General features: G+C 41.0%; 4 protein-coding genes across 9 annotated transcripts; 2 read left to right on the top strand and 2 right to left on the bottom strand.

Moving 5' to 3' along the window:
- The first annotated feature begins 609 nt into the window (after positions 1–609).
- Positions 610–21,297, top strand: Atg1 (Autophagy-related 1). Of its 2 annotated transcripts, NM_140344.3 has the most exons (12): positions 610–1,371; positions 7,870–8,043; positions 17,098–17,185; positions 17,352–17,477; positions 17,637–17,710; positions 17,773–17,933; positions 17,993–18,129; positions 18,190–18,339; positions 18,698–19,855; positions 19,918–20,054; positions 20,120–20,255; positions 20,313–21,297. In NM_140344.3, exons 1-12 carry the CDS (start codon positions 1,282–1,284, stop codon positions 20,387–20,389), a joined length of 2,508 nt encoding a protein of 835 aa, NP_648601.1. In that variant the 5' UTR covers positions 610–1,281; the 3' UTR covers positions 20,390–21,297. The 2 variants fall into 2 exon arrangements, with proteins under 2 accessions (NP_648601.1, NP_001163433.1); NM_001169962.2 differs by having other exon boundaries at positions 17,993–18,339; positions 20,313–20,595.
- CG42709 (uncharacterized protein) lies at positions 9,642–15,534 on the bottom strand. 4 transcript variants are annotated; one of them, NM_140343.4, is made up of 8 exons: positions 15,344–15,534; positions 14,093–14,291; positions 11,726–11,910; positions 11,411–11,664; positions 11,070–11,345; positions 10,638–10,929; positions 10,402–10,563; positions 9,642–10,268 (listed from the first exon to the last, which is right to left on the bottom strand). In NM_140343.4, the coding sequence occupies exons 2-8, from the start codon at positions 14,143–14,145 to the stop codon at positions 10,114–10,116; spliced, it is 1,377 nt and encodes a 458-aa protein (NP_648600.1). In that variant the 5' UTR covers positions 14,146–14,291; positions 15,344–15,534; the 3' UTR covers positions 9,642–10,113. The 4 variants fall into 4 exon arrangements, with proteins under 4 accessions (NP_648600.1, NP_001163434.1, NP_001287051.1 ...); NM_001169963.2 differs by having other exon boundaries at positions 15,477–15,534; NM_001300122.1 differs by having other exon boundaries at positions 10,641–10,929; positions 15,477–15,534.
- Positions 21,298–21,348: 51 nt separating the features above from the next.
- Positions 21,349–24,401, bottom strand: CG17666 (uncharacterized protein). Of its 2 annotated transcripts, NM_140342.2 has the most exons (4): positions 24,209–24,401; positions 22,457–24,151; positions 22,036–22,338; positions 21,349–21,981 (listed from the first exon to the last, which is right to left on the bottom strand). In NM_140342.2, the coding sequence occupies exons 1-4, from the start codon at positions 24,262–24,264 to the stop codon at positions 21,417–21,419; spliced, it is 2,619 nt and encodes an 872-aa protein (NP_648599.1). In that variant the 5' UTR covers positions 24,265–24,401; the 3' UTR covers positions 21,349–21,416. The 2 variants fall into 2 exon arrangements, with proteins under 2 accessions (NP_648599.1, NP_729831.1); NM_168515.2 differs by lacking the exons at positions 22,457–24,151; positions 24,209–24,401 and having other exon boundaries at positions 22,036–22,422.
- A 227-nt stretch (positions 24,402–24,628) lies between these two features.
- On the top strand, positions 24,629–26,976 carry CG10969 (uncharacterized protein). Its single transcript, NM_140341.4, has one exon. The coding sequence runs from the start codon at positions 24,705–24,707 to the stop codon at positions 26,796–26,798; it is 2,094 nt and encodes a 697-aa protein (NP_648598.1). The 5' UTR covers positions 24,629–24,704; the 3' UTR covers positions 26,799–26,976.
- The last annotated feature ends 18 nt before the right edge of the window (positions 26,977–26,994 follow it).

The raw sequence follows: 26,994 nt of genomic DNA, 5'->3' as shown, positions 1-26,994 counted from the left end.
ATTAAGGAATTCATTCAATATTTTCATTGATTTATAGATTTTTAACTAAGTAATGCAATGTTAACACATATTGTTTTGTATATATCGTCAAAACTTTGATTTCTCTTCATTAAAATAGACACCAAAGAAGTTTGTTAAATTCAACCCAGGAGGAATGCCTACTCTTCATAGTATTGGGGATAGGTTACTTGGTGTACAGCCAATATTAGTCATTTAATTGATAGTTATTGTCATTTAATAGATTGGTATTGTGTTTTGTCTCCATTTCCATCCAGAAACTGATGATACAGCAAGGCTCTGCAGGCATTGGCATAAGTAAACTCTTTGTCCCAATTTTGTGACTTTTTCTTCATTAAAGAGAAGAAAAGTAAAGTAAAGCCAAGTAAATTGGCTTGTTTTGGTACTTTTAAACAATGGTTCACGTTTACAATTCTTCATCATTAGTTTTAACAATAATAATAATATAGCGAAATAGGTATTAGCTTGACAATATTCAACTATTATCCTCGAAAATTTGGGCCCAAAAATAAAACTAAAAGAATATAATCAAAAAATTAAGACCCATTGGTATTTTAAAGAAAGTGGTATTTTTCGCGCGGGGGCGTATTGGCGGTTCGCCACCTGCGGCCACACTGGCCAACCCACCACTTCGCTTAGTTGTGTTTTCGTCTTGCCTTTTCCACTAGTCTCTCTCGCGAAGTAGTTGGAAAAATCACCTTTTGCAAAGTTTTTCGCTGGGACCAAAAAGCTACATTTTTCAAAAACCGAAAGGAAATTACGCTGATCGTCCGTGTGTGCGTGCGTGTGTATGTGAGAGAGTGTGTGCCATCGATCCTGCAAGTGTGTGTTTGTACGCGAGTGTGGGGCCGCAAATTAAAAGCAATACCACACTGAAAACCGAGATAATCGCACACGGAAAAGAACGGTTTAATTCAATTACAAGTGAAATTAGAGTGTGTGCCCGATAATTGTCAACTGGCCAGGTGGACGGAAAAGACGGTGGTGGTGTTACGTGAAAATTTCGGAGATCGTCGAGGGCCAGAGAATCACATTTAGTGGCTGGCCAAAGGGGAAAGAAATTGATTTTCCATTTTCCACAATTGCAATTGGAAGCAAAAGCAAAGCAGAAGAGCGAAGAAAATAAAAGGGGAGAGCAAGCGTGCGTGCACGAGCGAAAGAGAGTGTGGAGCGCGAGGGGGTGTACGACTGTGAGAGAGAGAGAGGGAGAGTGGGAGAGAGCAGCACTTCCAGGCGTCGCATCCTCCTCCTTTTTCGCATGCAATGAATATTGTCGGGGAATATGAATACAGCTCCAAGGATATGCTGGGCCATGGCGCCTTTGCCGTCGTCTACAAAGGACGTCATCGCAAGGTAAGAAAATAAACTCTTCAAAACAAATAAATACCTTCCATTTACCTATATATACATATATGTATATGTATGTTAAGCCTAAACAATTCCGTCATGTTACTAACCTGTTTTCCACAACATCTAATTCGTTGTTATTGTTTTCGTTTTGATGCGGGGCTTGGTCGCATTTGTAAATAGTACAATAACAAGCCCCAAAGTTATTAACAATGCGCCATTGTCAAAGGTAAACACGCAGAAAGCACCAAGAGCCAAAGCACCACGCTAAATGTCTCAAAATATAACGACAAATCAGCTGATCACAGTGCAGGTCAAAAAATAATGACAATTAAAAAACTCCCAGCACATTTTAAAAAATTCATAACCGCTTATTTTTTGTTTTTATTGTAGATATTCGTTTTGTACTGGCATACAAAAATTGTCTACCTGTTTTTAAAAACAATGTTTATGATTTGTTTGAGCAAAAATCATTACTTTACTATTTTACCTGTTGAAACTTTTATGACTTCGTTTTTAAGAAAACTTCTTTAATGAGGCAGACATTTGTCCATATGAAATAATAAATTGTTTTTGAATTTAAATCCGCCTTTCTTTAGAAATTTAATTTTGCTTACTTATCTGTATTATCCCATTCATTTTAAAATGTTGTTTATCAAATTTGAATGAGTTTCGACCCACTGTACTGAGCGTAATAAAATTGCCAAGCAAAATCACAGCCCTTTTTTTTGGCATGGCTCCATTTTTGTTTTCTTTGAAATAATTTGCGTTTTGCTTTTGTTTATTTTCTATTGTTGCCTTTCGAACCCCTCTGATTTCTAAGCAAAATTTGGGAGCCACACGCACGTGCGATTATTTTGGCGATACAAATAAAATACGTAAACACCACTGCGTATGATAAATATACATACAAACAAACATACATAGAATTTATATATGTACATATGTATTTAAGTATACTTATGCGCGATAGAAGTGTGTTGAACTACTTCAGGGTCATTGGAGAAATAATAGAAATATTTGGCGCGTGTTGGGCAGCAAAAGGGCTGTGAAATTCCTCTGACATTACAAAGTAAATAAATTAAAGCGTGTGAATATGTAAACACATACTTAATCACAGATTGCCTACTACTTTGAACCCTAAGCTGTTTAATAGCTTTGATTAATTTCTAAATAATGAGTAACACTTGTTGCAAATATTTAAAGCAATTTATTAATAAAATATTTTTTATCCATAAATCATAATTATTTAAACGACATAATAGGCTCTTTTAATTGTTACCAGCTCAACCAGTTTGACAAATAAACAGCTGCAGGTCAAGCAACTTTAATCAAATCTAACTCAATAAAAAACCGACGAAACTGGTATAAATAGAAAATTTTAGTTAAAGCAAAAAATCAAAATCCTAAATTGCTGGTCATTAGCATGAGTGACTATGTTTTGTTTGATTTTCATTCAGTATAAAAAGCAAAACAAACCAAAACAAAACAACTGAAAACACGCAAAGTGAAAAGCTCGAAGCGAAAAGTTTTTCGAAACAGCTGCCAGTTATTGCATCAGCTGATTTCTGTATCCATTAAAAACACGCACCTACACACCACAAGCGTGTTTATCTCCCTAAAACCAATATATGTATAACACTCATATGGACATTATGATGATGTTATGTCGATCAGTTGTATCTCATGCATATTGCTCAGTGTGTTTTTCTTGAATTCTTCTTGTTTTCTTGTTTTTGTTAGTGCAACAAAGCGAAAAAATAATTTAAAAAAAAAACAGCTCTTATCAACCGAGTTGTTTTGTTTTCTTTTCTAAATTGCTCAAGTTCGCCTCGTCAGTAAATGAAATCACATTATTAATTGCAAATGCAGTGTGACAACAACTACAATGCAAGTAACAATAACAATGGGACAATCGGTTCACACGTAATCCAGACATTCGTCTCGTCTCTTTCTATTGTTGTCAGACCCTCTCTTTCGGTCATTTTGGATTTGTCGTTGTTAATGGCTTCTCTATATTTCTAATTTCTGTTTAATTTATTTCTTCGCGCTATCGATCGTTAATCATTTAATTGATTTCCCAAAGAGATCTGTAAATAATTGGACTTAGCATTCATTTTAAGTTTCCTGTAGCAAATAGTATGTTTCTTTTGATAAATTATACTATTTTCCATCATCTCTGATTGCTCCTCTTACTTGGATATATTTATATAATATCAATTTTACACTCTTTTCTTTAAATCTTTTATAATGTTTCAATCCACCTGAGTTCAATTTTTTCGACCACAATTGGAATGTGAGTTGAGCGAAGCGGAGTTCACTTCCCGCACCTTTCCTTTTATGGCCATTTCAAGTAACTGGTTTTGTGGTCCGTCAGTTTTCGATTTCTTTCCACGACTCAATGCTGCCGTAATCACTTGGGTTACTTAAGCAGCTCGAAGGACAAGGCATCGCGGAGTGCCTGTCGCTTGGGTCTTCAAAAGAGTATCTTGTTTTTTCTGCACGTGCTCGGAAAATACGCTAAAAATAGTGAAGCAATGTGCTGCTTTAAAAGATACACACCAAAAGATACGCGTAACTTGCAGACAGAAAAGGAAATCCTACTCGGAGGATCTGCATCTTCTGCACTCGAATCCGATTCCAAAAATAAACCTCAAACAACAGCTGCGGTGTCAAGAAGCAAGTCTGCTAGTTCTCCTTGCATCGCCATGAATGAATCCATCAATCTTTATCTGGCGGATACGCTGGCATGTGGAAAGCCAGACGACACGTGTTACCATAATTCACCAAAGCGACGGAACGCTCCGTTTTATCACCAATTGCATAAGTTGTCGACGGGCGGAATCATGCAAAAATTACGTTCTAAGCGTGTAATGTTAATTGGGTTTTTTGTGCGAAACCATCCCCTTCTAACATTGCGCAATATGCATTTTGCATATTCATACGTTTTGTTTGTCCATATAGCGAAAATGCAATGGCAATTTGCATTTGATTTTGTCGGCGCTCTTCCACTTCATTTTATTGCATTTGGCTGCGAAAATAAATGCGTCTCGACAAAGTTTAAACCTATAAAAAGTGATTAGGGATGCCGCTCTAATCACTGAGATGTCAAAATACTATAGTTAGGGCTGTAAAATGTTGTATAATATCGTCTATGGGCAAGCCCCTTATAGAAATGATAATAGTTTTTTAAAAATTCTAGGGAAAACGTGTAAATTGTTTCTATCATATTTGACTGAATGTCTTCAATCATTCATTGGTATCAAAGTTCGAAGTTCAACATGTTTTCTTCATTTCAACTACTCGTAAATCGATTTGATTGTGTTTTTTTATTCACAGCGTAAATACACGGAAGTCAAATGTTAGTTAGGCAACAAATTCGAAGAGAAACCCACTCTATTAAATCGAAATCACCTTTCCATTTTGCGATGGCTAAACACGTGCAGACCAAAACAAATCGAAATTAACTCCTTTTATATTCAGCAAAAGCCGCCAGACATCTAGCCATCATAACATATCATATAAACTTAGGCGTTTCTCACGCGAAACTAGTTTGTCTTGTTCAGCTCCAGATCGATGGTATTCTATATAAATTAGCCGGCTTACTACTTGTCATTCGATCGGGCGTGAATTATGCGGTCTTGAAGTTAATGTTTTGCGTCGCAAAAAAAAGTTAGAGAATTTCCGCGATTTGTTTGCGAAGCTTTGCGGCAATGAACGGATACATTTTCACCCGCCAAACCAGTTGAAGTTGCTTGTATCCATCAGATACTTAGGCCTGGCCTCCGTTGATGATGTGCTGCTGCACTCGCTTCATTTTTCGCTCGCTTTTGTCTCTGGCTTCACTCTTTCTCGCATTTTCTGCGCAATTATTATCTTATTCAGCCAGCTATTTTTGGCCAAAAGAAATGTTTTCCTTTCTTGTTGTTAGTTGAGAGGCCATTGCACCTAAGCGCCCCCCAAGCAAAACAGCCAATTTGCCTTGCCTTATCGAGCTGCCCAGTTCGTTGAACCATTTTTTTTTTTTTGTTGTTGGTTGTGCGTTTTTTTTTTTTTTTTTTTTGGCGAAATGCTTAACCTAATGCTGCTGCACCCCATAACTTGTGGACTTTGAGGAATTGCAGAAATCCCTGGGATCGGAGGTCTCGCCTCTAGTTTTCCATTTTCCAACGACCAGGTGTGGGGCAACTTTCCCATTCGCTTTTGACACAGTTTTCGCCTGCGGTGCGGCTGATTGAGGTGATTGGGTCAAGAACTGCTCGGTGTCCACTGTTCGAAGACCCCAATTGTTTTAATGGGTAATCTAATCTCGTTTGGTTTTATTATCTTGCACTAGAAGGTAAACAGAATACAAGGCAGTGACGTAAAGAGTCAAATATATTCAGGTAAATATTGGAATTCTGGTCAATAATTAGTCATTTTAGGAAAATGTTTCGACTTCTGTATTAAATAATACTGGTCAATAATTAGTAATTTTATGAAAATGTTTCGACTTCTTTATTAAATAATAAATGCATTTATTCTGAAAGAATGCGCATTAAGCAGTTTATGTTGAAATAATAGTTGTTTTTTCAAATTTTAACATATCGCCCTTCTATGCGATTCTCAAACATTATACCTAAGGTACTCGTCTTCATAAAGAAAGAACTTAATGGATCCCATTAATCATTCTTTTGATAACATAATCTTTTCTCACTGACCTGATCCAATTGCCTTTGGTAATCTCGCGAAATGGCAGAGGTCGCAACCCATTAAACACTGCCAGCTGGTTGGACGATAGTCTCAAACAAACAAAAGTGCAGGAGCCCTGTTATCGGTCAGAAGCTGTAAGAATCGCTTGATTCATTGCAGTTAACTGATATAAATATAAATGCAAATTGTATAAATACATCGGCGAGTGCACAGAGAAGGAATAAGTGCGCGTGGAGGGAACATATCGATTATCAATTGCCATTCAAACAACGCGTGCACCGTCGACAGAGGTGATTCGATATTCTAAGGGGAAACCTATAGAATGTCTGGTTATAACTACACCCAGTAGTTTGTAAGTTTCAAGGGTATGCCGATTACTAATCAAATTTACAGCTGCACCATCTGCTGCGTACTAAAAAGACCTTTTATGTGGCATATTCGCTGGTTAATTTAATGTTAGTCATTATTAGTCATTAAAGTTATATACCCCACGAAAAAAAAAGTTCAAGCAGGTATTTTGGGCCGCTTATATTAAAAAACCCAACTTTAGAGCATCATAACTTTTACAATGATCACACTTCATGATAAGCATAGGATAATTCCCAGTCGACACTTCGCTACCAGACGAACTACTATCTGATGTGTGCGCTTCCTTGTAGTAGGTAAACTTGTTTGAGTTTACACTTTCGTCTTTTGTAACGATCTTTTTGGCCAGAGAGGACGGAACGGCGGAAAGAGCAAACCCAGACAAAGAGTCATTGTCACCTGTTAAGTTGAAAGCAAATAAGGCGACCACATCCAGGGGAACTCGAAACGATGGGGCCATCGGTGGGTGGATTCGGAGGTGTAGTTAACTTATCAGTGGGGCGTTTCAACCGGTTAACTTAGCTTACCAGCGATTCCCGACCAAGTTCGTCACTCCAGCGGCCGACAAAAAACAACAATCTTATTCACCGCAATTAGTGGCCGGCCTGCTGCCCCCTTGCCTTTTGTCCGCCCGCCGGTTGAATGCGTTTTTGCGTATCTAATAATAAAGTTTAACCGAACGGGAGACCCTCCAATGTGTTGGTGGGGCACTCGCCTACTGGGGGCCCTCTGCGTATTTGCATTTGCCGCATTTCCTTGTTTCGCTGCCTGCTAATTGAAGCAGGCCAAAGACATTTTTGCTCAAGGAGAATGTAAACATTTGGTAGGCAAATTTATGGCCGCAGCTGTATGCAAAGATTATGGGTTTTAGATAAAGGGAGATGAACTCCATGGGAATAGTGTGCTGTTCACAAAGACAGAGGTTAGTGATCTGTAGACCTGAAGAAATCTTATATTTTTCATTAATTTCATATATATGAGTGGATTGTTTCTGTAACAATGATTGATTGAGCTATCATTAAATATTAAGTATACGTTTCCCACAAAAGTTATCTAAGGTATCCAAAGAAATCTGAAACTATTGCTCAGAGTGTATTCACTTATTTAGATTTATGCAAATAATAAACATCATTAAAGGTGCTAACTTTATATAGAATGTTTCAAAACTTGACTCCAGGGTATTTGACCGATAAACAGTTTTATTATTTTGCTAATTAAAATGTTTATATCATCTTGAGTGACATTCCTTTGTGCTGGCCTGCAAAACAAATGCGAAATTTGAAATGTTAATCCTTTTCGCATTTGGTTTTGTCAGTTTTGTGTCAATAAAATTGCCGTGCGATTAAATTGAGTCATTCCTCCATTGACTTTGGTTTGTAATTGGGCTAGCCGTTCCAATGACTTTGAATTAAATATTAATGAAGTGCATTTCATACGCTCTTACAGAAACACATGCCGGTGGCCATCAAGTGCATCACGAAGAAGGGACAACTGAAGACGCAGAATCTGCTCGGCAAGGAGATCAAGATCCTGAAGGAGCTCACCGAGCTGCACCATGAGAATGTGGTGGCTCTGCTGGACTGCAAGGAGTCCCAGGATTGCGTCAGCCTGGTCATGGAGGTGAGTTTGGGCTCGAAAAAGCATTTAAATATCCGCATAGCGAAGCGAGAACTTTATAAATATTTAATGCTTTTATGGCTAAAACGTGTGTGATTCATTCCACCTGATATCGTAAGAGAGGGGGAATCGCAAAGTAAAGTGCACGTCGACCAGTTCCACGTCATGTCCCTCCCCCAAAACTACCCACTGCCCCCTTTGAAGCTCCTTCTCTTGGCCAAAATGCTACGCCATTAATTGCGGAAGTTTCGAAATGAATTCGTAAACAGAAATAAAATGAGAATAGAATGGTAAAAGCGATTTGCGTCGATTCGCTGCTGCTGAAAAATGCACTCGACTAAAATGTTAATACTTTAATTCATAGCTTGGGGGAAATAGAGTAAACATTTTAGAAGGAATCTTAAAATTGATTAAATTAGACGAAGGATGCGTATGGAGTCCATTCTGAATATTAAATAATTTCAGTGATTTAATTAACAGCCAGCTTATTCCATATGCGCTAAATTTTATCTATTTTATTACACTCTACTGATACTTTTCTTGCGTTTTTATATTTCTTAACGCGCAAATTGTTTACGTTAATTGAAGACAAAAGCAAATTGGATACCCACGTTTGACCTCAAGTTTGTTCAACTCAATTTGGGTTACAGGTGTTTGCATGCTTTTAGCGCGCACTGTTTATAAACAATCTATTATCTTGGAATTAGGTCAAATGCTTGCGGCACGAGAATTAGCTTCCTTTTGGCGAGTTATTGTCACTGATAAGATTGGATAGGGTTGTTTTCTTCCAAATACCCTAGTTCTTAAAAGACTAGCAGAAAACCTGGAATTATTTGGCTGTTTTATAACAATAAATAAGAAGTTAATGCCATGGATAGTACATATTAAAATATTAGTAATGGGCTAGTTAAATAGAACGTATTGCATTTCAATCTCATTCATCATTTATTAGTGTTAGAATTGACTTAGCTAAGTTTGCATATTTTCTAGAAAACTTTGTGTTCAAGGTAGTGTGTTTGCAAAATAGTTCTAATCGAAACGAAAACTTTGGGCTTTTTGTTTTGTTTAAGTTTGCCTAAAAACGCCACATTGTTGTGGCCACACGATTGCATGTCATCATCATAGGTGGAGCAGAATCGAGCTGGCGGGGTTGGAAACGCGATAGGAAGGGAGTGTTTCGTTTCATCTGCTGTGTATTGTAGTAGTTGGTACATATTCAATCGCCTGACTTTGGCCTCATTTGACTTGTTTGCTTCGTATACCAATGTGTTTGCCACCAGAGAGGCAGAGGCAGGGGCAAGAGAGTCCGCTCCACGGATTGTAATCAGTTCGTATTCGTGTGATTGGTGAATATTTATTGGTTCCACGGCCACGTGTTATGGCATGCCGATTTTCCCACCATTTAGGCTACTATTCGTTCGTCAGATTTGTTTATTTATCTTGCCAAAATATTACGATGTGTTTATTTGGTGCTTAATTTCGTTGTCTGAAGATAGGAATGTGATATGAGGAGAGTATATAGGTAAATAATCAAGTCTATCAGATGTAATCTTTTTAATCTTTTGGTTTCATAATTCAAAACAATGGTTTTCTTTTTTTTTACTATGTACAATAATTACTTTTATTGTATTTTGGCAAAAGTCTAAAGCTAACAACTAGTGTATCTATGGGTTTACATTAATTTAAGTGTTGCGATGAAAATTGATTTTGGGATCTAAAACTAGAACAGTGCCAGGAGTTTTGGTGCGGGATCCCATTTACCGAGTCCCCCTAAAGAACAGAACGCTAAGCGACTAGGCGGCTTAACCTACTCCGACTAACAACTAGAATCTAACAACGGATTCGGTTCAGTTGTTGTGCGGGAAACATTGTAGGAGAGACTATATAGTTAGGCTAGATACCGCGTCAAAGTAGTTAACTAACTAGCCATATACATACGTGATATACATATACCTATTTATAATCTATCAAAAATGCCGTCAAAATGGAATTTGTTCTCGAAACTGGAGGAGAAGGATAGGATTCTCTTTTCATCTTCGATCGTTTGGTTTCGGTTTGTTTTGGAAAGTTTTCTTAGGCTAGCTTATTCAGTGGTATCTCCTCAGTGGGATGAACCTGATCCTTTGGCTCTGGTTTGCTAGTGCGGCAGCATTTGGTTTTGATGCCGCCAATATCCTGGCGGCAAATGAGTCCGATGACGATGCCAATCACGGCCAGAACCATGATGCCTAGTGGATTAAATTGAACAAATTAGTCTGGTTTTGTACCGCAAGTAAAAGGTGTATAACTCAAACTATAACTGTTTAGCAAGATGCTTAAAATAGTTGATGTTATAAACCTTAAACCGCAGTTTGTACTCACAGATGAGCAGCGTGTTGATGGCCTCCTGGGAGATCTGCACCTGATTGGTCTGGCTCTCGGCAGGCGGCTCCACGCTGACTCCGCTTGTGCTGGTCTCGGAGCTCAGGATTCCGGCTTTGACCAGCTCCGTGCTGTTGTCCATTTTGCCCCGATTGCGATTGGCTAAATGCGAACAATGGGAGGTGAGCAACAGACACGTTAGCAAGATGATCTACGAGTCATGGGAAATAGCTCACCACTTCTGGGCGGTGCGGGTGTGGCGGTCACTGGCTTTGCAGTGCTGGTGATGCTGGCGACGATGGGCGGATTTGTAATCCCCTTGAGCGGCGGCTCCGTGGGATAGATGAGACTGCCGTTGAAGGGGGTGCCCAGTACGAATTCGTAGCAGCTGATGTCGTAGTTGAGGAAGCTAATCGTGTCGATGGAGGTCAGCAGGCTGCACAGCTCCTCGATGTTCTGTTGTTCCAGTTCCGGCAGCTTCAGTTTAATTATTTTTGTTAGCGGCGAGAAAGCTTTCGTATTGATTTGCTGTCGGAATGGAAAAGCGTGAGCGGGACAACTATATAGACAACTGCGCGATGGCAAACACAGCTGTTTTGGCTTCAGTTGCGCCAACTATCGATAGAGCGATAACTTGTGCTATCGCACTTTTGGCTCGCCATTCTTACCTGTTTAAAATCGTTCTTGTTCAAGCGCAACACCTCCAGGCCACTCATGTTCTGGAACGTCTGTTCCGGCAGTTCCGTCCAGCTGCAGTTGACGCAGCTGAACTCCACCAAGTCGGGCTGGTTCAAGAAGGATCCGTCCAGGCGCTGGGTTATGGTGTTGTTGCTCAAATCGAGTAGCGTTAGTTCCTTGGCCGCCGCAAAGGTGTCGGGATCGATTTTGGTTAGACGGTTGTTGGCCAGCCGCAGGCGCTTCAAACGCTCCGATCCCTGAAAGACCTACAATAGATAATAAGCACATTAGTTACAATTTATCTAATTAGTAGAATTAGCTGGGCACTTACATCCTTGTCTATGCTGCTGATCAGATTGTGATTCAAATTGATTTCCACCGCCCTGGACAGATTGGCAAAATCCTCCGGCCTCAGTTCGGCAATCACATTATGGCTCAGATCGATGATGGCCGCCGTTTTGGGCATGTCCAGGGGTACATGGGTCAAATGGGCATTGGCACACTGAACGAACTTGAAGTCCTCCAGGCAGAGGCAGTTGCGCGGGCAACTGGGCTCCAGGACATGGTTGCTGCGTCGTGGTATATCTGCAAAACGATATTCATTAGCCTTTTCAGTTCGGAATATATAGATTTATGTTATGCTCACTAAATATTGGTCGAAATGTGGTGGTGGTCGATGTGGAGGATGATTGTGGCATCAGTCTATTTTCTGCTGTCTCCGGCGATTCCTCGCCCGTCGCTGTTTCACTGTAGTCATCATCGCCGTAATTAAAGTCCTCGAGGGGATTTGCCTCCTCACTGCCCGCTGGAGCGGCATTTGTGTGGCTGATGCTGTAAGAGTAATCATTAAATTATTTTCCGGTCTCGACTGAATAAACCAACAATATACCAATTTGGTTTTTTCCACGACTTATAAACGAATTCACATTGCTTATGAAGAAAAACGCAGGGCAATTATATGTCAAACGAATGCGCATTTCTGATAGAGCAATTACTGTACGAATTCGTTAAGTGGTTTTACCAAATACCCAAAATTGTCAATATTTGGCTTTAGATTGTCGGTGGGTTCTAAGCGGTACGTGCTTACATCACTCACGTCTTGAAGGCGAACACACCTAGCTAATTTGTCCTGAAAACGCTCTTGACCCATATCGTTATGACCACGCCATAGCCACACAGAAACATTCGTTTTCCCCACTATCATTATACGGCTATTGTTTATGTTTGCTCCGCGAAAGAACATGAATGAATACACTCACATGTGCGAACAAGCCTACATACAAAGTATTTCTCGCTACAGTCGTGGTCACAGCAATAGCCCTTAAATGAATTAAAAGTATTCAATGATACAAGGCTTCTTAATGCAATTCATTAGATTATGCATATATTGTAAAATATATTTTGCCTTTCGTTTTTTAAGAATAAAGTAAAATCAAATAGATATACTTTCAAGCTAAAGAAAATAAAGAAAGCACACATTTCTTTTATTGTAACTCAAGCACTTTTATTGTCTGTAAAGTTGTTTATTTGTTTCTGTTAACTGACCTTACATTTTCGAAACGTACTGTAGCTACTCAGTAAAAAGCACAGATGAAACCAGTTTACTTCATGGCAAAAGAGACAACTCGACCGGTTTTAGTTTACGATTTCGTTTACTCTCACTTTTTTCAGATTTATTTTATTTTTTTGCTGTCATTTGTGACCCCTCTTCATTTTTTTTTTTGTCTGATTCTAAATCGTTCGTTATCCGTGCATTCGGCGACTTCAGTTCTAGTGGGTTGTATTTACTTTTAGAAAAAAAGGTGTAAATTGGCTAGTAGAGTAGTTCAAGTGAGTCTTTTGACTGCCATGTAGAGTTCTCTTCAATTGCGTGACTTTTGAGTGAAGTTTCAATGAATGCTGCTGAGGAGCCTTGTCAATCCTTAAAAGTGCCAAAATGAACAGAATGAACGACTTTATAGAGTCGAGTACTTGAACCGCAAGTGCTGATATGTAGCTATTAATTGGTATATAGTCCTACCGGATAATAAAGATATATTTATCGAACGTTACGAATTGCCTTCAAGCTTCAGCTGCTCGCCGAAGTTAATGGGTATTACGAAAGATCTCTAAACTGTTACTAAGCATGACGACCTAGTCGACGTAATTCCCTTGACTACTTGAATGAAGTGACTAAAATTGGAAGCGTCGCACTTAAAAGCACTCTACTTTGACATTTGATTTCGAGTGGCTGAAAAGGTTTAAAAAGGCCCAAAAATCAATAGAGAAATGGGCTTATGTGCACTGGGAAAATTATACTAGTACTAACATGCAAAGAACGATTAAAGAATTTTATCTTAGGTTTTAAAACTCAGAAGTATTTAAAAAGATTTTTTTTAGGGCAAGAATATAGAATATTTATACATAATCGATAATGTCTAAACCTCGTTTCAGTTGTAAATTAAAAGAAAAATCTGAAAATCGAGACAGTTATAAATTTCTATGTCATTTGCAATATTGCTTGAGATATTGGTTGAGAAATTCAAAACGCTGAGCAAACAATTTGATAAGCAATAACGGTATAAATTATCGGACAACCGGGGAATTGTTATTATTTTTATCAGAACCAGATTATGCGATATGATTAAGTAGAGTGTAAATTCGTGCACCTTATATATATATTAAAGGCGGCAATTAAGAGCGGTTGCCGTGGACTATCAATAAAATGTTGCTGTTTTTTTTTTATAACCCCATGCGTGAGTATTCCATTTGGCATTGATATCTCAGTTGTGGGCGGGTCAAAGTCCCGTTACCCTGGTTCACCTGTCGTTATTTCGTTTTTAGTGAATTAATCACTGCGAATGTTGCTAAACGGAAACTTTGCCCCGTGTCTTCCCTGTTTTTCGTTTTTAGGAAAGGGTCTACTGATTTCTATAAATAAATGGATTACTTATTTTCCAGCCCCATAAGAATAACAAATGTGATTTCTCCACATATCGAGATCTGTAAATATTTATTACAACTTGATTTTTACCTCACGCTTAGCAAAAATATCAGCAGTAATCCAAACTTGTAGTACACGTGCATTATTATGAATTATTTGTTTACTGATATTTGTTTAGCTTTGTTTTCACTGCGTCTTCAAGGCGTCGTGTTGTTTGTATTTGTGTTTATCTCAGGGTTTTCATAGCATTTTCGTCGTTTTTGCCAAACTTGATGTGAAAATTTTCAAGCTGAAAATAGATTTTATTAGGTGTTAGGGGCCTATTTTTGCACCGCTATTCTCGTTTCACTTTGCACTTTTAATATTCATCTGTTTTGCTTTGAAATTACAGCTTCAAAGTTGATTAATGTCCATTTACATTTGCCGGCTTACTTTTGGCAAAAGTAAAATAATTATTTTTCACTCCGCTCGCACAAACTTTTCCACTCGCTGCCGATTCTCGAATGAGCAAAAATTCGCCAACAATTCCCATTCCGTTCGACTGACTGAACAGGTGTGTGTGTGAGAGCTTCGAAGAGCGGCAAATATTATCTCTTTTTCTTTACTCTCACTCTCTCTTCCAAACTCTCTCATGTTAAGTTTAATGTTTAGCCGTGGTTATCTTATCAGTTTTTAATATTTAATTGCTTTGTCTCATACCCTCGCGATTTCTGCTTAGCTTTTAACCAACTTCTGACTTACTAATCGATTATTATCAATAGTAACAATTATGGAATTCATGTTTTCAATGAAAACAGAAAGAGCAAACTCACACTTTAAGCACCGTAAATAAAGGCTAATCGGTTTGGGTAATCCTATCTTAATTAATAAGCATTACATCACATTAGAAATTAAAATTTCAATTGCCATATTTTCAACATAATAACTTAAGCAGCAGATTTGGAAGTACAAAGAAATCTTTAGGACGGCTTGTAATATTAATAAAATTAATTACACACTTGTCTGATTAGAATTAACGCCGATCGTAATGAACTTTGCTTTGGACTTGACTTATAAGTCGGTCGGCCCGCCTTTTGATATGAAAAAAGGGAAGCTTTCACAGTTTATTTACATAATTTGCTGGAAAAATGTGAAACACTTGGCTGGCTGAATCATAGCGATTAAATTGGACGTGATTTGAGTGAAAAGTTTGTTTGAATATTTGTTTCACCGAGTGCTAAGTTAAACTCTTGTTTTAATCCCGTTTCTAGGTCTTTGTGTTGTGATTGCGATGAACAATGTATAGCAGCAGCGTTCTTTTTATCGCCTAGAATATGTTGACCTTTAGTCCACTGCGCTTACTTCGAATGACACGCGTCGTCGTTTTTCTCGATAATATATGTACTAAATTGGGTATTACACTAGAGAGTTTTCTCATCGAATTCTACTGAATGGAGGAGTATCGCGTTTAAATTATACTTAATGATTTGCTAACTTGGCTTTTTGTTGTCGCGCGATAACGTGCGACTCATGCCACCGTCGATTTGAGAATGAGCTGCGAACGGAACCGCAGAAGTTGCGAGCTTAAAAATTGAGTAAGTTGAAATAGAGCGGCTGAAGAGAGTCTTCTCTTAGCTTTCGAATCGCTCTCTTCACACTTGATTCTTCAAAATAATATTTAAAAAAGAAAGAAAAAACAGAGAAGCCCATTAATTACGCAAGTGCATTTTTCAATAAATCGCTGACTCATGGGCACTTGTTGCCGGGAAATGGCATTGCATATAATTTAGAAATTGTTAAAAAGCCCCAGAGGAAGAAAAACCCTCTTCGTTGCGAGTATTCCACCATTTCCTTCAAACTTTTACTTTTATGTTTATGTTTATGTACTTTACATGTCAATGACTTTTTGTTTAATGTTCTTCGCTCTTCGCTTCTCTTCGGCGATTTTAGCGATTTCACAAAAAGCGAGTGCAGTGAAATCTTTTGTCATTTCAAATTGGCTGTTTAATTGCCTAATGTTGCTTTGTTTGCTCATTAAACTGTAAGTGGTCCATATATTTTCTCATGAAAAACAAAAAATCCATAAAAGCGGATAAAAATGTTCGCCGCGCACATTACTTTTGTTGGTTTTTGGTGGTTGTGTTCGTGTGGAATTCTATAGTCATGTCTTCGATTGGCGGCCTCAAGGTCAAAAATCGCAAATCCTTTTAGGCAACTTGCTCAGGCCAAAAATATAACGGCATTTTGGAGAGACAGGGGTTCGTTCTCTTCATTTACATTTTAGCGAGGGCTGCTTACAAAGTTCTCCCATATCGGGATATTCTATTTTCATTTTCAAGTTTTTCAAAAACTTCTTCATGATAACTGATATTCCTTTTTGCTGTTTTCGAATGCTTAGAGGTTTATATTTTATTTGAACATTTTGTTGCCTTTTGTTTAGCATTCACTATCATATACTTTATCAATGGCTTATTATTATAATATTATATTATATTATATATTAAAAGAGAAAATTATTAATTATTCTCAAATGAGTATGGAAAAATCACTGCAGTGAACGGGCATTTTTAAAAAACCTAACTGGTGCTTTACTTCAAAGATTAAAGATTACATGGAAGTGTATTTAAAATTCCAAGTGTAAATTCCCCTAGCATATTCAATATTCTATAGCTTATTTTTACCCCAACTCTTTCTCCGCATCTGCTGACATAAACCGGAACAGAACCTTTGTTGGGCAAACGACAAAAGAAAAGCAGCTGGCTGTCTGGGCTGATCCATAAACATATTTCCCTAATTCCAGTTCTTGATTCAGAAAATTGCCATAAATCATATTCGCTTTGACCTTGCCGTTTTCTATGATTGACTGGGATTTGCACAAAAGTCGAGCGAGCAGCTGGAAGCTAAAAGATGGAAAGACCGACTGAATCAAATCTCGGGACTCTTTCATTTTCGCACTGATTGGACTTAATTCGTTTGCATGGGTTGCATTCTGCTTTTGAGGTCTTTTGGGGTCCCAGAAGATTTATATGCGCGCTGAACTCTTGACTCGTGGGGGTCTCTCTTAATTTAATTTCCCAATCAGCTCCACTCACGCTCTTCATCCTTTCTCTTTACAGTATTGCAATGGCGGCGACTTGGCGGATTATCTGAGTGTCAAGGGGACGCTCAGCGAGGATACCGTTAGACTCTTCCTCGTGCAACTAGGTGAGATTCGAAAATCCTATATAAGGGGTAGCCCTAACTAATAATTGTCAAAGATCAATATAAATTGTAACATTAATATTACTTTAGAACAACGAAATGTATTATAATTAAATATCAGAAGATCGGAAGTTAAAGTATACCATTATTTCCATTTCCCCAATTCTAGCTGGTGCTATGAAAGCACTTTATACCAAAGGAATTGTGCATCGTGATCTCAAGCCACAAAACATTTTGCTATCGCACAATTATGGCAAAACATTGCCAGCTCCATCGAAAATAACCCTGAAAATTGGTAAGTTTTGTAATCTTGTAAAATCTAAAAAACAAAATCTGTTAACTCTTTTGAAAGTTGTTACTTAAAAAAGTGGTTATTACTACGAAATCTTCATGTAGTCAAATACTTTCCCTGCTACTTGTTACTTATACTGCCTGCAACTTTTCTGTATTACAGCGGATTTTGGGTTTGCGCGATTCCTGAACGAGGGCGCCATGGCAGCCACTCTGTGCGGCTCTCCCATGTATATGGTAATTAAAAACTACCAAAATTCGAAATATAAAGTATATTATGGTATATTTAATTTCCAAAGGCGCCCGAGGTGATCATGTCGCTGCAGTACGACTCCAAGGCGGATCTCTGGTCGCTGGGAACGATTGTCTACCAGTGTTTGACTGGCAAGGCGCCATTCTATGCACAAACGCCCAACGAACTGAAGTCCTACTACGAGCAGAATGCTAACCTGGCACCAAAGTAAGATACCTTATAATTACAAAAACCGAAGAAGGATATTTAACGCTCTTATTTCGAAGAATTCCAAGTGGCGTGTCACCGGATCTGAGGGATCTGCTGCTGTGCCTGCTGCGCCGCAACTCCAAGGATCGCATCTCGTACGAGAGCTTCTTTGTTCACCGCTTCCTTCAGGGCAAGAAGGCGGCCGTGTCGCCAGGTGAGCCTAGTCAAGCAGCCAACCTGCGACGACGAGTCTCTAAGAGTGGTGTTCTTCCAGTTGACATGCCACCGCTTGGCGGAACACCACCTGCCAAGGCCAAGAGCCCCTTGCAGCAGCAGCTGGAGCAGGAACTGAAGCTGGTCAAGCTGGCCGAGCAACAGCAGAAGGAGCGCGAGGAGCAGGAGGCCCAGGAGGACGAGAACACGGGTAGGTGTTTCAAGCAGGGTCCCCAATCTGGTATTTCTGAGCACAAACATTTGCCAATTAAAAGCTTTCTGAAAATCTCAAACCGACATCGTTTCAACAAAAACTCACTTAACTTGAAAGCAGGTGATAACTCTTTGAGGAATCAAAGAAATTAGCACTATAGCTTTATTTACCAACATTGTGTTAATTTCAAAAGATGTTTAATAAAACGAAAAAGTGTGCCATATTAAGCATTTAAAACGTTACTCAAATTAGTTAAGCTGTGCTTTGATTAATTGTTTACAGCAAAATCAATTAATCATTGAAAATGAATAATAGGAAACCACATAAATGATCGCTCCTTATTTTATATTTTTAGTGTCCGTGGTGGCCAATCCGGCCATTTGTGCCACCATCACCAACGTAGGTGTCCTGTGCGACAGTGAGAACAACAGCGGTTCTTGCAGCTCCCACGAGGACTCCGATGACTTTGTGCTGGTGCCAAAGAACCTTCCGGAGGACCAGCGACAGGGTCTGGCCCAAGTCCAAGCCCAGCCCGCTTCCGGTGGCCAACGTCCACAGCAGCAACAAAATCAATCCAGTCCGCCACGTCCCAGCAGTCTGCCCATCTCTGAACCCAAACCAGTACCGGCTCCCGCTCGGCGGCAGGTGGCCAGGCCCGGGCCGTTAACGGTAGCCACACTGGGTGGCCAGCAGATACCCCGATCGCAGCCAATTAGCGTAAAGCAACCGCGACCGGATCAGCGCAAGAGCAGTGTGAGCAGTGACATTAACTCGATCTCACCGCCGGCGGTGCAGTTTGCCATTGGAACGCCGCCTACACGTATGCGTTCTGCCTCTGGTGGATCGCTGTCGGAGACACCGCCGCCGCATGCACCGAGCACCTGGCAGGTGTCGCCAGGACACTCGCAATCGCCGTTGCGTCGAAGCGGCAATAGCTCGCCAGTTCTGCCATCCGCTGCGCTTACCAAATTGCCCACTTTGGGCAGTCCAACAATGCTGGTGGCGCCGGGATCATTGGGCTCGATTGGTTCGGCGGGCAGTGGATCGGAGAACAACAATCAGCATCACATGCTGGGACCGCGAGCTTTTACGCTGCCCGAACTGGGGGCCACTGGTGGCCTACATAGTCTGCTGGACACAGGAGCCGGCGGCGGTGGGGAACCACATGCATTCCAGGCCCCAGAACTGTCCGAAGAGACGCTGATGGATCGCGAGCACAACGAGACATTGTCCAAGCTGAACTTTGTGCTGGCGCTCACCGATTGTATCCAGGAAGTTGCCGATTCGCGATGCGCACCGCTCTCCACGTTCATGGTGGCCGGCAGTCAGTCGGCGGCGCAAGCGGCGTCAGCGGATGCACAGCAGATACCGCCGCACGCACCTGAGCACTGCAAACGGGCCGAGCGCCTGGTGCTGCTCGTCCGGGGACTGCAGCTCCTATCGTCCGGGATGAATCTGGCTTCCCAGCAGCTAAGCAATGGCCAGCTAAAGCCGTCGTCCAATGTGAAGAATGGTAAGTCTGCAGATTAACTTATTGCAGCCACATCCTTTTTAATGCATTTGGTTTACCCCTAGCTTTGCTCACCATGAACGCCAAATACCGGAGCATGCTGTTCGAATCGAAACGCCTCAATGGCAGCGGACTATTGCAGAAGGCGAATGCATTTAACATAACGGCGGACAAGATTCTCTATGACTACGCACTGGATATGGTTAGGAATACATATTGTGCTTCCTAAGTTTACCCAATAACTAACGATTTCTTAACCCTTTTCAGTGCCAGGCCGCTGCTCTGGATGAGCTACTGAAGAACACGAAGAATTGCTTCGAACGTTACAACACGGCACACATTCTGCTTCATTCGTTGGTGCAAAAGTGCAATCATCCGCAGGACAAAATGATGCTGAACAAATGTAAGTCATTACTTATTAACTCAATGGAATATTTAATAATTAATTATAATCCATTAGATCGCGATGCCGTTGAGAAGCGTTTGAGCATATTGCAGCAGCATGGCTATATATACATGACCGATGAGAATGCTTAGTTACTCGGGCGGATAGAGCTATATTCCAACCATGAAGCACCGGCAATCTTCACAACATCAACAACATTTCCTTAAGTTATTCACCGTTTTCGTTGGGAGTGCAAACATGTGATTGAAACAAAAACTACACTATCCATACATAGACATACCTACAAATAATTTAACAACCATTCACACCTAATTTCTGGCCTTCAAAGTTTCCCAACAAAAAAAAAAAGAAAAAAACAGTCCAATGTAAATAGTTTGAGCTATGCAGATGTATGTAGTTTTTGTTTTTCTATATAATTTTGGCCCTTGCGGCAACCATAATTGTTAAAGCTTATAACGAGTGCAGATGCAACATGAATAAGGGCAGACAAGAGTCCATATAGTCGTAAGATAACCATAATATTATATATATGTTTACATATATGTACAACACGAAAGCTAACCAAGCAAACCACATTACATAACGTAAAGGGCAATATGCAAGCCAAACTCAGTTTAAATCTATGTTTAAAGGAGGAAGCGGGAGAACCCAGATCCATATATCATGTGCTAGAATTTCTCCGTAGTTTTAATGCCTATTTTCTTATTTAACAATCTAATATTCCCCTATTATTATATTATAAACATACCATACAATATTGATGGCTGCACTACACAAACATGTTTACAATGTGCTATGTTCATAGTTTTTAGTTAGGTCTTTTCTAAAACAACTTTAAAGATGTATTTAATTTTATGACAAGAAATTTATATTTTAAAGAAACTTTTTAAGTTTTTCTACAAGCAAAGCCCACAAAACTTTCGAAAAAATCTATATATGTATATGGTATACAAAAGAGAGAAACACATAAAAGAGTGTATAAAATGAAAAAGAAACAAAATACCGATTTGAACTAATAAAAAGTACTAAGGAAAATCGTAGAAATATGCCTGTTTTTAAATTATAAACAATTAAAAAGGAAGAGAAAAGTGCATTCCAAAATGTTCTTTATTTTGAGATAGGCTTGTGTGAAAATGTAAAAAATATTCAACGTTTAATTTAGACATGGTGCACGCGGCCGATGTTGAAAGGAGGACCTTGGTTATTCCGTTGATAGTTCCGATGACTATCCACACAGCCAGCCTTCCACCGCCCACTGTATGGAGAGCTGAAGTGTGGCGAGGCAGTCGGAGAATAGCCCGGCATGGTTGAAACCTCTTGCCTTGGGCATTTCCAGGGTGCAAACGTAGAAGGCGGAGCACAGCTTCCCAAACTCACAGCCGTGCCGCCGGAATTTCGCGTGCTATTGGACGATCTGTCTTGCCTTTCCTTTTGCTTCGGCTTCGGAGGAATCTTCTCCAGCTGAGCAGCAGGGGAGTTGCTGCAACAGCAACCGCACGGACTGCAGCAGTAATTGCAGCAATTACGACAGCCATTGCAGCAATTCGCGCAGTAGTAGTAACAGCCGGTGCAGGGATTATAGTACCAGGACCAAGGACATTGGTTCGAGCAGGGCATGCAGCAGGTATTTACTGGAGCTGGAGCATGATTGCAGGGTACTGGTGGAGGATTCGAGGGTGCTGGTGGAGGATTCGAGGGTGCTGGTGGAGGATCTTCGTTTTCCCTGCGAAACGCATTAATTACTCCTTGATGGAAGTGGACAGAAGTGGGTACTCACTCAGGCAAATTGGCAGAGCAGCCGCAGGTGCGCATTTCTTTTGTCGGAGGCGTTGGACATGGTTTCTTGCAGTTACACGGGCAGTGGGCATCCTCGTCTTCTGGTGTTTCCTGTGGTGATGCTACGGTACCTTCTATTTCGTTGCTGCTGTGCTCGCTCATCTTGTTCTTGACTTTTGAGCCATTCGATTTCTTATTCTTCTTGGCAGACGGTTTCGCTTGCTTTTTGCTCTTGTCCTTGTCCTTCGGCATCAGGAGGTGACACCACTTCTGCAGGTCACACGGAGGACAGGACTCGGTGAGGCTGCAATGGATACGGAAGACATTACTTCGTGTTCGATTAAAGATGTGTGCCGAATGGTGGATTGAGTAAGCCTAATTCGAGAGCTGTAATAGCTCACGAACTCTGACATTAAACTCACCGGCTGAGAAGCTCAAGGCAATTCTTTTCCTGCGTCTTCTTTTTTCCAGAGTTCACATTTTCTTCCGGTGGACAATCAGATTCTTCGGAAACGTAATGAGGATAGTATTGATTGTTGGGATCGAACCGAGTGCAGCAGCATTTAGTGGATTTCTCCTTCGATGGTTTAAAGCTTGATGGAACTTTATTCGAATTTTTATCCTTTTTGGGTCCTGCCTTCGATAAGTTTGGTGCACTTGCTGCTTGCGTTCTATTCACGTCATGTCCTGGCTGAGCATAAAAAGGATTATGGTCTTGGACAAATGTGGCATTAAGTGGAGCGCATTCATTGTACGGATAATACTGATTGGATGGATCAATGCCCATGCCCACCCTCTGCTGGTCATAAAGTACGGGTTGTCGATTGGTAGGTGCTCCTACAGATTTATTACGATTTCTTGAATCGTACGATCTGTTGTTATCACGAGAACGCACTTCACCAGCGGATGCCATTGACTTGGGCGCGGACCTATGATCTACATTTCTATCTCCACCACTATTAGAATGATAATTGGTTGTGGCTCTACTGGCTTGTGGTTTTCCGGAACGACCTTCCCTCGACTCATTTCGGTGACTGAGCGACTTGGACCTCTGAGCACCTGGACTAGCATGAACATTTTCAGGAAAATTATTATTGGCATAAGCTCTGCCTGATCGATCTCCCCTAGATGGGCTTCGTTGATTTGGAGATTTAGATCTGTTGTTACCATGAGGCAGTTGCCCCTTTGATGACTCCAATTGGGGAACTGGCCTTGAATGTGTGGCTTGACTCTGCTGGTTATAGACTTCAGATCTGTTAGCACCAACATGAACTTGATTCGTTGATTGGGGAACAGTATAGCTATAATTCTGATTGTTGGGCTCACAGTTCATTGGTTGATTATTTCGGCCATAAGCTGGTGCACTTCCTCCTGAGGTAGGAGTGACTGGCATTTGATTTATTGGACGTTGTTGGAATGTTGCATCGAATGGAATATACTGACTATTGGGGGCACAGCTCATGCCTAAACCCTGTATAAATTGATTATAGGAAGGTACTTGCGCCGTTCCTTGTGGCCTTCCAGGTGGCATTTGGCGATCTCCGCATTGGTAGACTTCTCCGGTACAGGGATTAAACTTATTTGTGTACTGTGTGGGTAGACCTGCCGCTGGAATAGATCTTGGATCACCCTGACCTACCGAGGATGGTGGAGCCACTGGTAGAACTATGGGACCAGGTACACCAAAGCCTCCATATTGAGTCGGTGGCGGGATACCAAAAATCATTGGATTTCCTGTCGGTCCGTAAGTTCCATAACACGGAATAATAGTCGGTTGTCCCGGTTGGAAGCCAAAGCCTGTTCCGTAGGCTCCAGTTCTAGCTAGATCGTCTTGCGCGCAATCTTCAGGATTCTTGCATCCATTCTTACCATCTTGACATGGATTCTCACAACTCTCCGCACATGCATCCATGTTTAAACACGGATCCTTACAATTGTCCCCACAGGCTGAGCAACTTTTCGATCGTTTCCTTTTCTTTGGGCGCTCTGGCGTCTTTAGAAGAAAACTGGGCGGCACCATGTCCGAAAACTTTTGGAACTCCCCAGAAAACACGACGCGACAATTCCTCATATTAGAGGAACAAGATCGCTCACAGCAACTTGGTCGAGGACAGCACCTGCGGATGAGTATAAATGCAATTGGGTTGAGACACTAACTATATTCTTATACTTACCAGCCATTGCCATGGCAGCTTATGCACCTCCTTAAATATCGACATGGATCGCACATTTTCAACTCCTGGTTCTGTTTAAAAGTCCACCTTCACTCATGGTCAATTACGAAGAGTACACAAACATAACATCGGTAGTCAAAATCATAAAAAAGTAGAAGTAAATGGTACAATTTATATTTTTGATGTCCTAAACTAAGACTATATTGTTAAAATCATTGCATGATCAGTTGTGATAAAACAACGTTTTGAAAGTGGTGCTACCATCTTCATATATGTGTTCTTTACAGATTATAATATGATATGAATATAAGAGAAACCTTGTAAACAAAAAGACTTCCTTGGTTTATTTAACTTACTATTTATGTCGACCAAAACTCTCTTTTTAGTTTTGGTCAAAAAAATGACATTACAAAATTCTTTGTCACGCCAAAAAACAAATTTAAACGGAAGCATTGTATAACTGAGACAAAAAATTGTATTTGGGAAAAAAGAAGAAATGCCCAATGACGGAGTCAAGTCAACCAGGCCCAGTCCCTATTGGCGTCATGCGAGTCCTCCTCCGAGGAGGAACATAGCATCGGAGCAATACAGCAATCGAGTCGGACAGCAGCTGGTGCGAGCCCTGGCTCAGAGCTTACCGTCTGGACAGGAAGCCGTGCGTTCCCGATCATCCTGCCCACCAACACCTCGTCGTCGCCGGCAGGCAAGTGTCTGCAGATCGATGGGAAGTCCAGAGTTTGTGCCATTGATGTCGCACAGTAAGCCCAAGGCATCGGTTCGATTGAAGGCGGGTATGCCGGTGAAACCAGTGTTGGGAGGAGATCCACCCAATTCAAAGACTCCTGGTCAGTCTATGATGGCCTCAGCCAAACGTCGCAATGAATCCCCCACAGTGAAGGCAAAAAGCAGGGAAGAAGAGTTCAATAAGATACCAGAGCTGGTTAGTGAGGCATCCGTCGCCAAGGCCAGAGAAAAAGAGTTCGAAAAGATACCTTCCGGAGTTCCGAGTTTGACCGAAGAAAACAAGCAAACAGAAGTGAAAGACACAAATAATTCAATCCCGGAAACGCATGAGAACTTGAAACCGGAAACGAAAACCAATTTTATAATAGAGGAAGAAAAGCCCACAGAATGTATACCAGAAACGGAACCGAAGCCATCGAACTCGAAGATAATTCCCTGCTTTCGAGGAGAGTATCCCACACGACATCGTCCTGGTACTTGCCAATGGTTTCAATCCGACGTCCCCAATTGCGGAAATATCGTGACCATATGCGATGAGGAACACCAAATTATGGGTGAAGCGGAAATAGTCACCGCTTGCCAGGTTACCGAAGCACATTTCCTCAGCCTCGATTGTGAAAATGATAACATGAACAACGAACCGCCATCGATTTCGAGGTGCAATAAGTGCACGGGTTGTCCGCAGCAACAGAATGGTAATTGGTTTGGACAGCAACGATCTTGTCCTCAGCAGCAACAACCTTGCTTTCAACAGCAACAACCGTGCTTTCAACAGAAACCATCTTGCTTGCAGCAGAAACCATCTTGCTTGCAGCAGAAACCATCTTGCTTGCAGCAGCAACCATCTTGCTTCCAGCAACAGCAACGAAATTGTGGACGAAATCCACCCTGTCCCAATGTGAAACCAAAAGGATGTCTCAAGTGTCAGGAGCAGCAGCAGTCTGGCAAAGCATTTGCATACAATTTGCAGCAGTCGATGCAGCAGCAAGTTCTGCCGCAGATGCAGAATGTGTATCCTTGTCAGCAGCTTCAGCAAGTGAATACCTGTGATCAAATGGAACAACAAATGCAACAGCAAGGCATTGAGGAGAACAACTATGGCCTGACCGAAATGCTGGCCGAGGAGCTAAGAAAGCAAATGCTCGAGGCTCAGGCGCAGATTGCACAAGTGCAACTGCAGTTGAATAGCGCGTGTGGAGCCACAAGAGTGCGACAGATGCATGTGCTGTCCCAAAATGCCACTGACGTCCCACGTTGGGCGCCAGAAACTCAGTTTATTGATGTACTGGCAGAGGAACACGACGTGGGAGATGCCCAACCAGATGAAACAATGGAAAACGGCGAAGAGGATCAGGGATTTAACTCGCAAGTGGATCAGCATTCTTTGCCGGCTAGCTTTCCATGCCAAACCATCGAGTCCACCAGGTCGGAGACGATTTGGACCATGCCATCAGCACCTCAGTCGTCACAGCAACAGATGCCGTTTGGTCTGTATCCTGTGCCACTATCGATGCCAAATCAGAATAACTACTTCCAGCAGAATCCTCAACAATTTCCTTGCCAAATGGCTCCTTTTCAGCAGCAGCAACAACAGCAGCAAATGGCTCATTGTCAGCAGATTCAGTCTTGTAGAGCACCACCGTGTCCACCCAAAAAGCCGCCTCCTTGCCAGCAGAAACATCAGCAGCAGCGATTATCCTGTCAACAACAGCAGCAACAGCCCATAAGATCTGGTCAACCAGCCCAGTCCAATAAGTGTTCTCATTCTCCACAATTTTGTCCCAGTTGTTGTTGCCAGCGCTATGCGCAAATGAGATTCATGATGCCCCGATGTTGGCTGCGCTAAAGATTTCGAAAAGTTCTAGGTTTGTGGGCGTAACTTATCTTGAACAGTCAACACAAATGTTTCTTCAAGCTAAGATACCTTACAAATACCAATTTGAACAGGAAGTTGTGCAATTCTTCCGTTTAAAATTGAGGCGAATAAATGAAATGCTTCGAATAAAGTTTGGATTTTAAAGCCTAATATTTGAGTTTTTTGT

The sequence above is a fragment of the Drosophila melanogaster genome, chromosome 3L, assembly GCF_000001215.4.
Source record: "Drosophila melanogaster chromosome 3L".
NCBI lineage: Eukaryota > Metazoa > Arthropoda > Insecta > Diptera > Drosophilidae > Drosophila > Drosophila melanogaster.
This window is presented reverse-complemented; position numbering and strand designations above follow the sequence as displayed.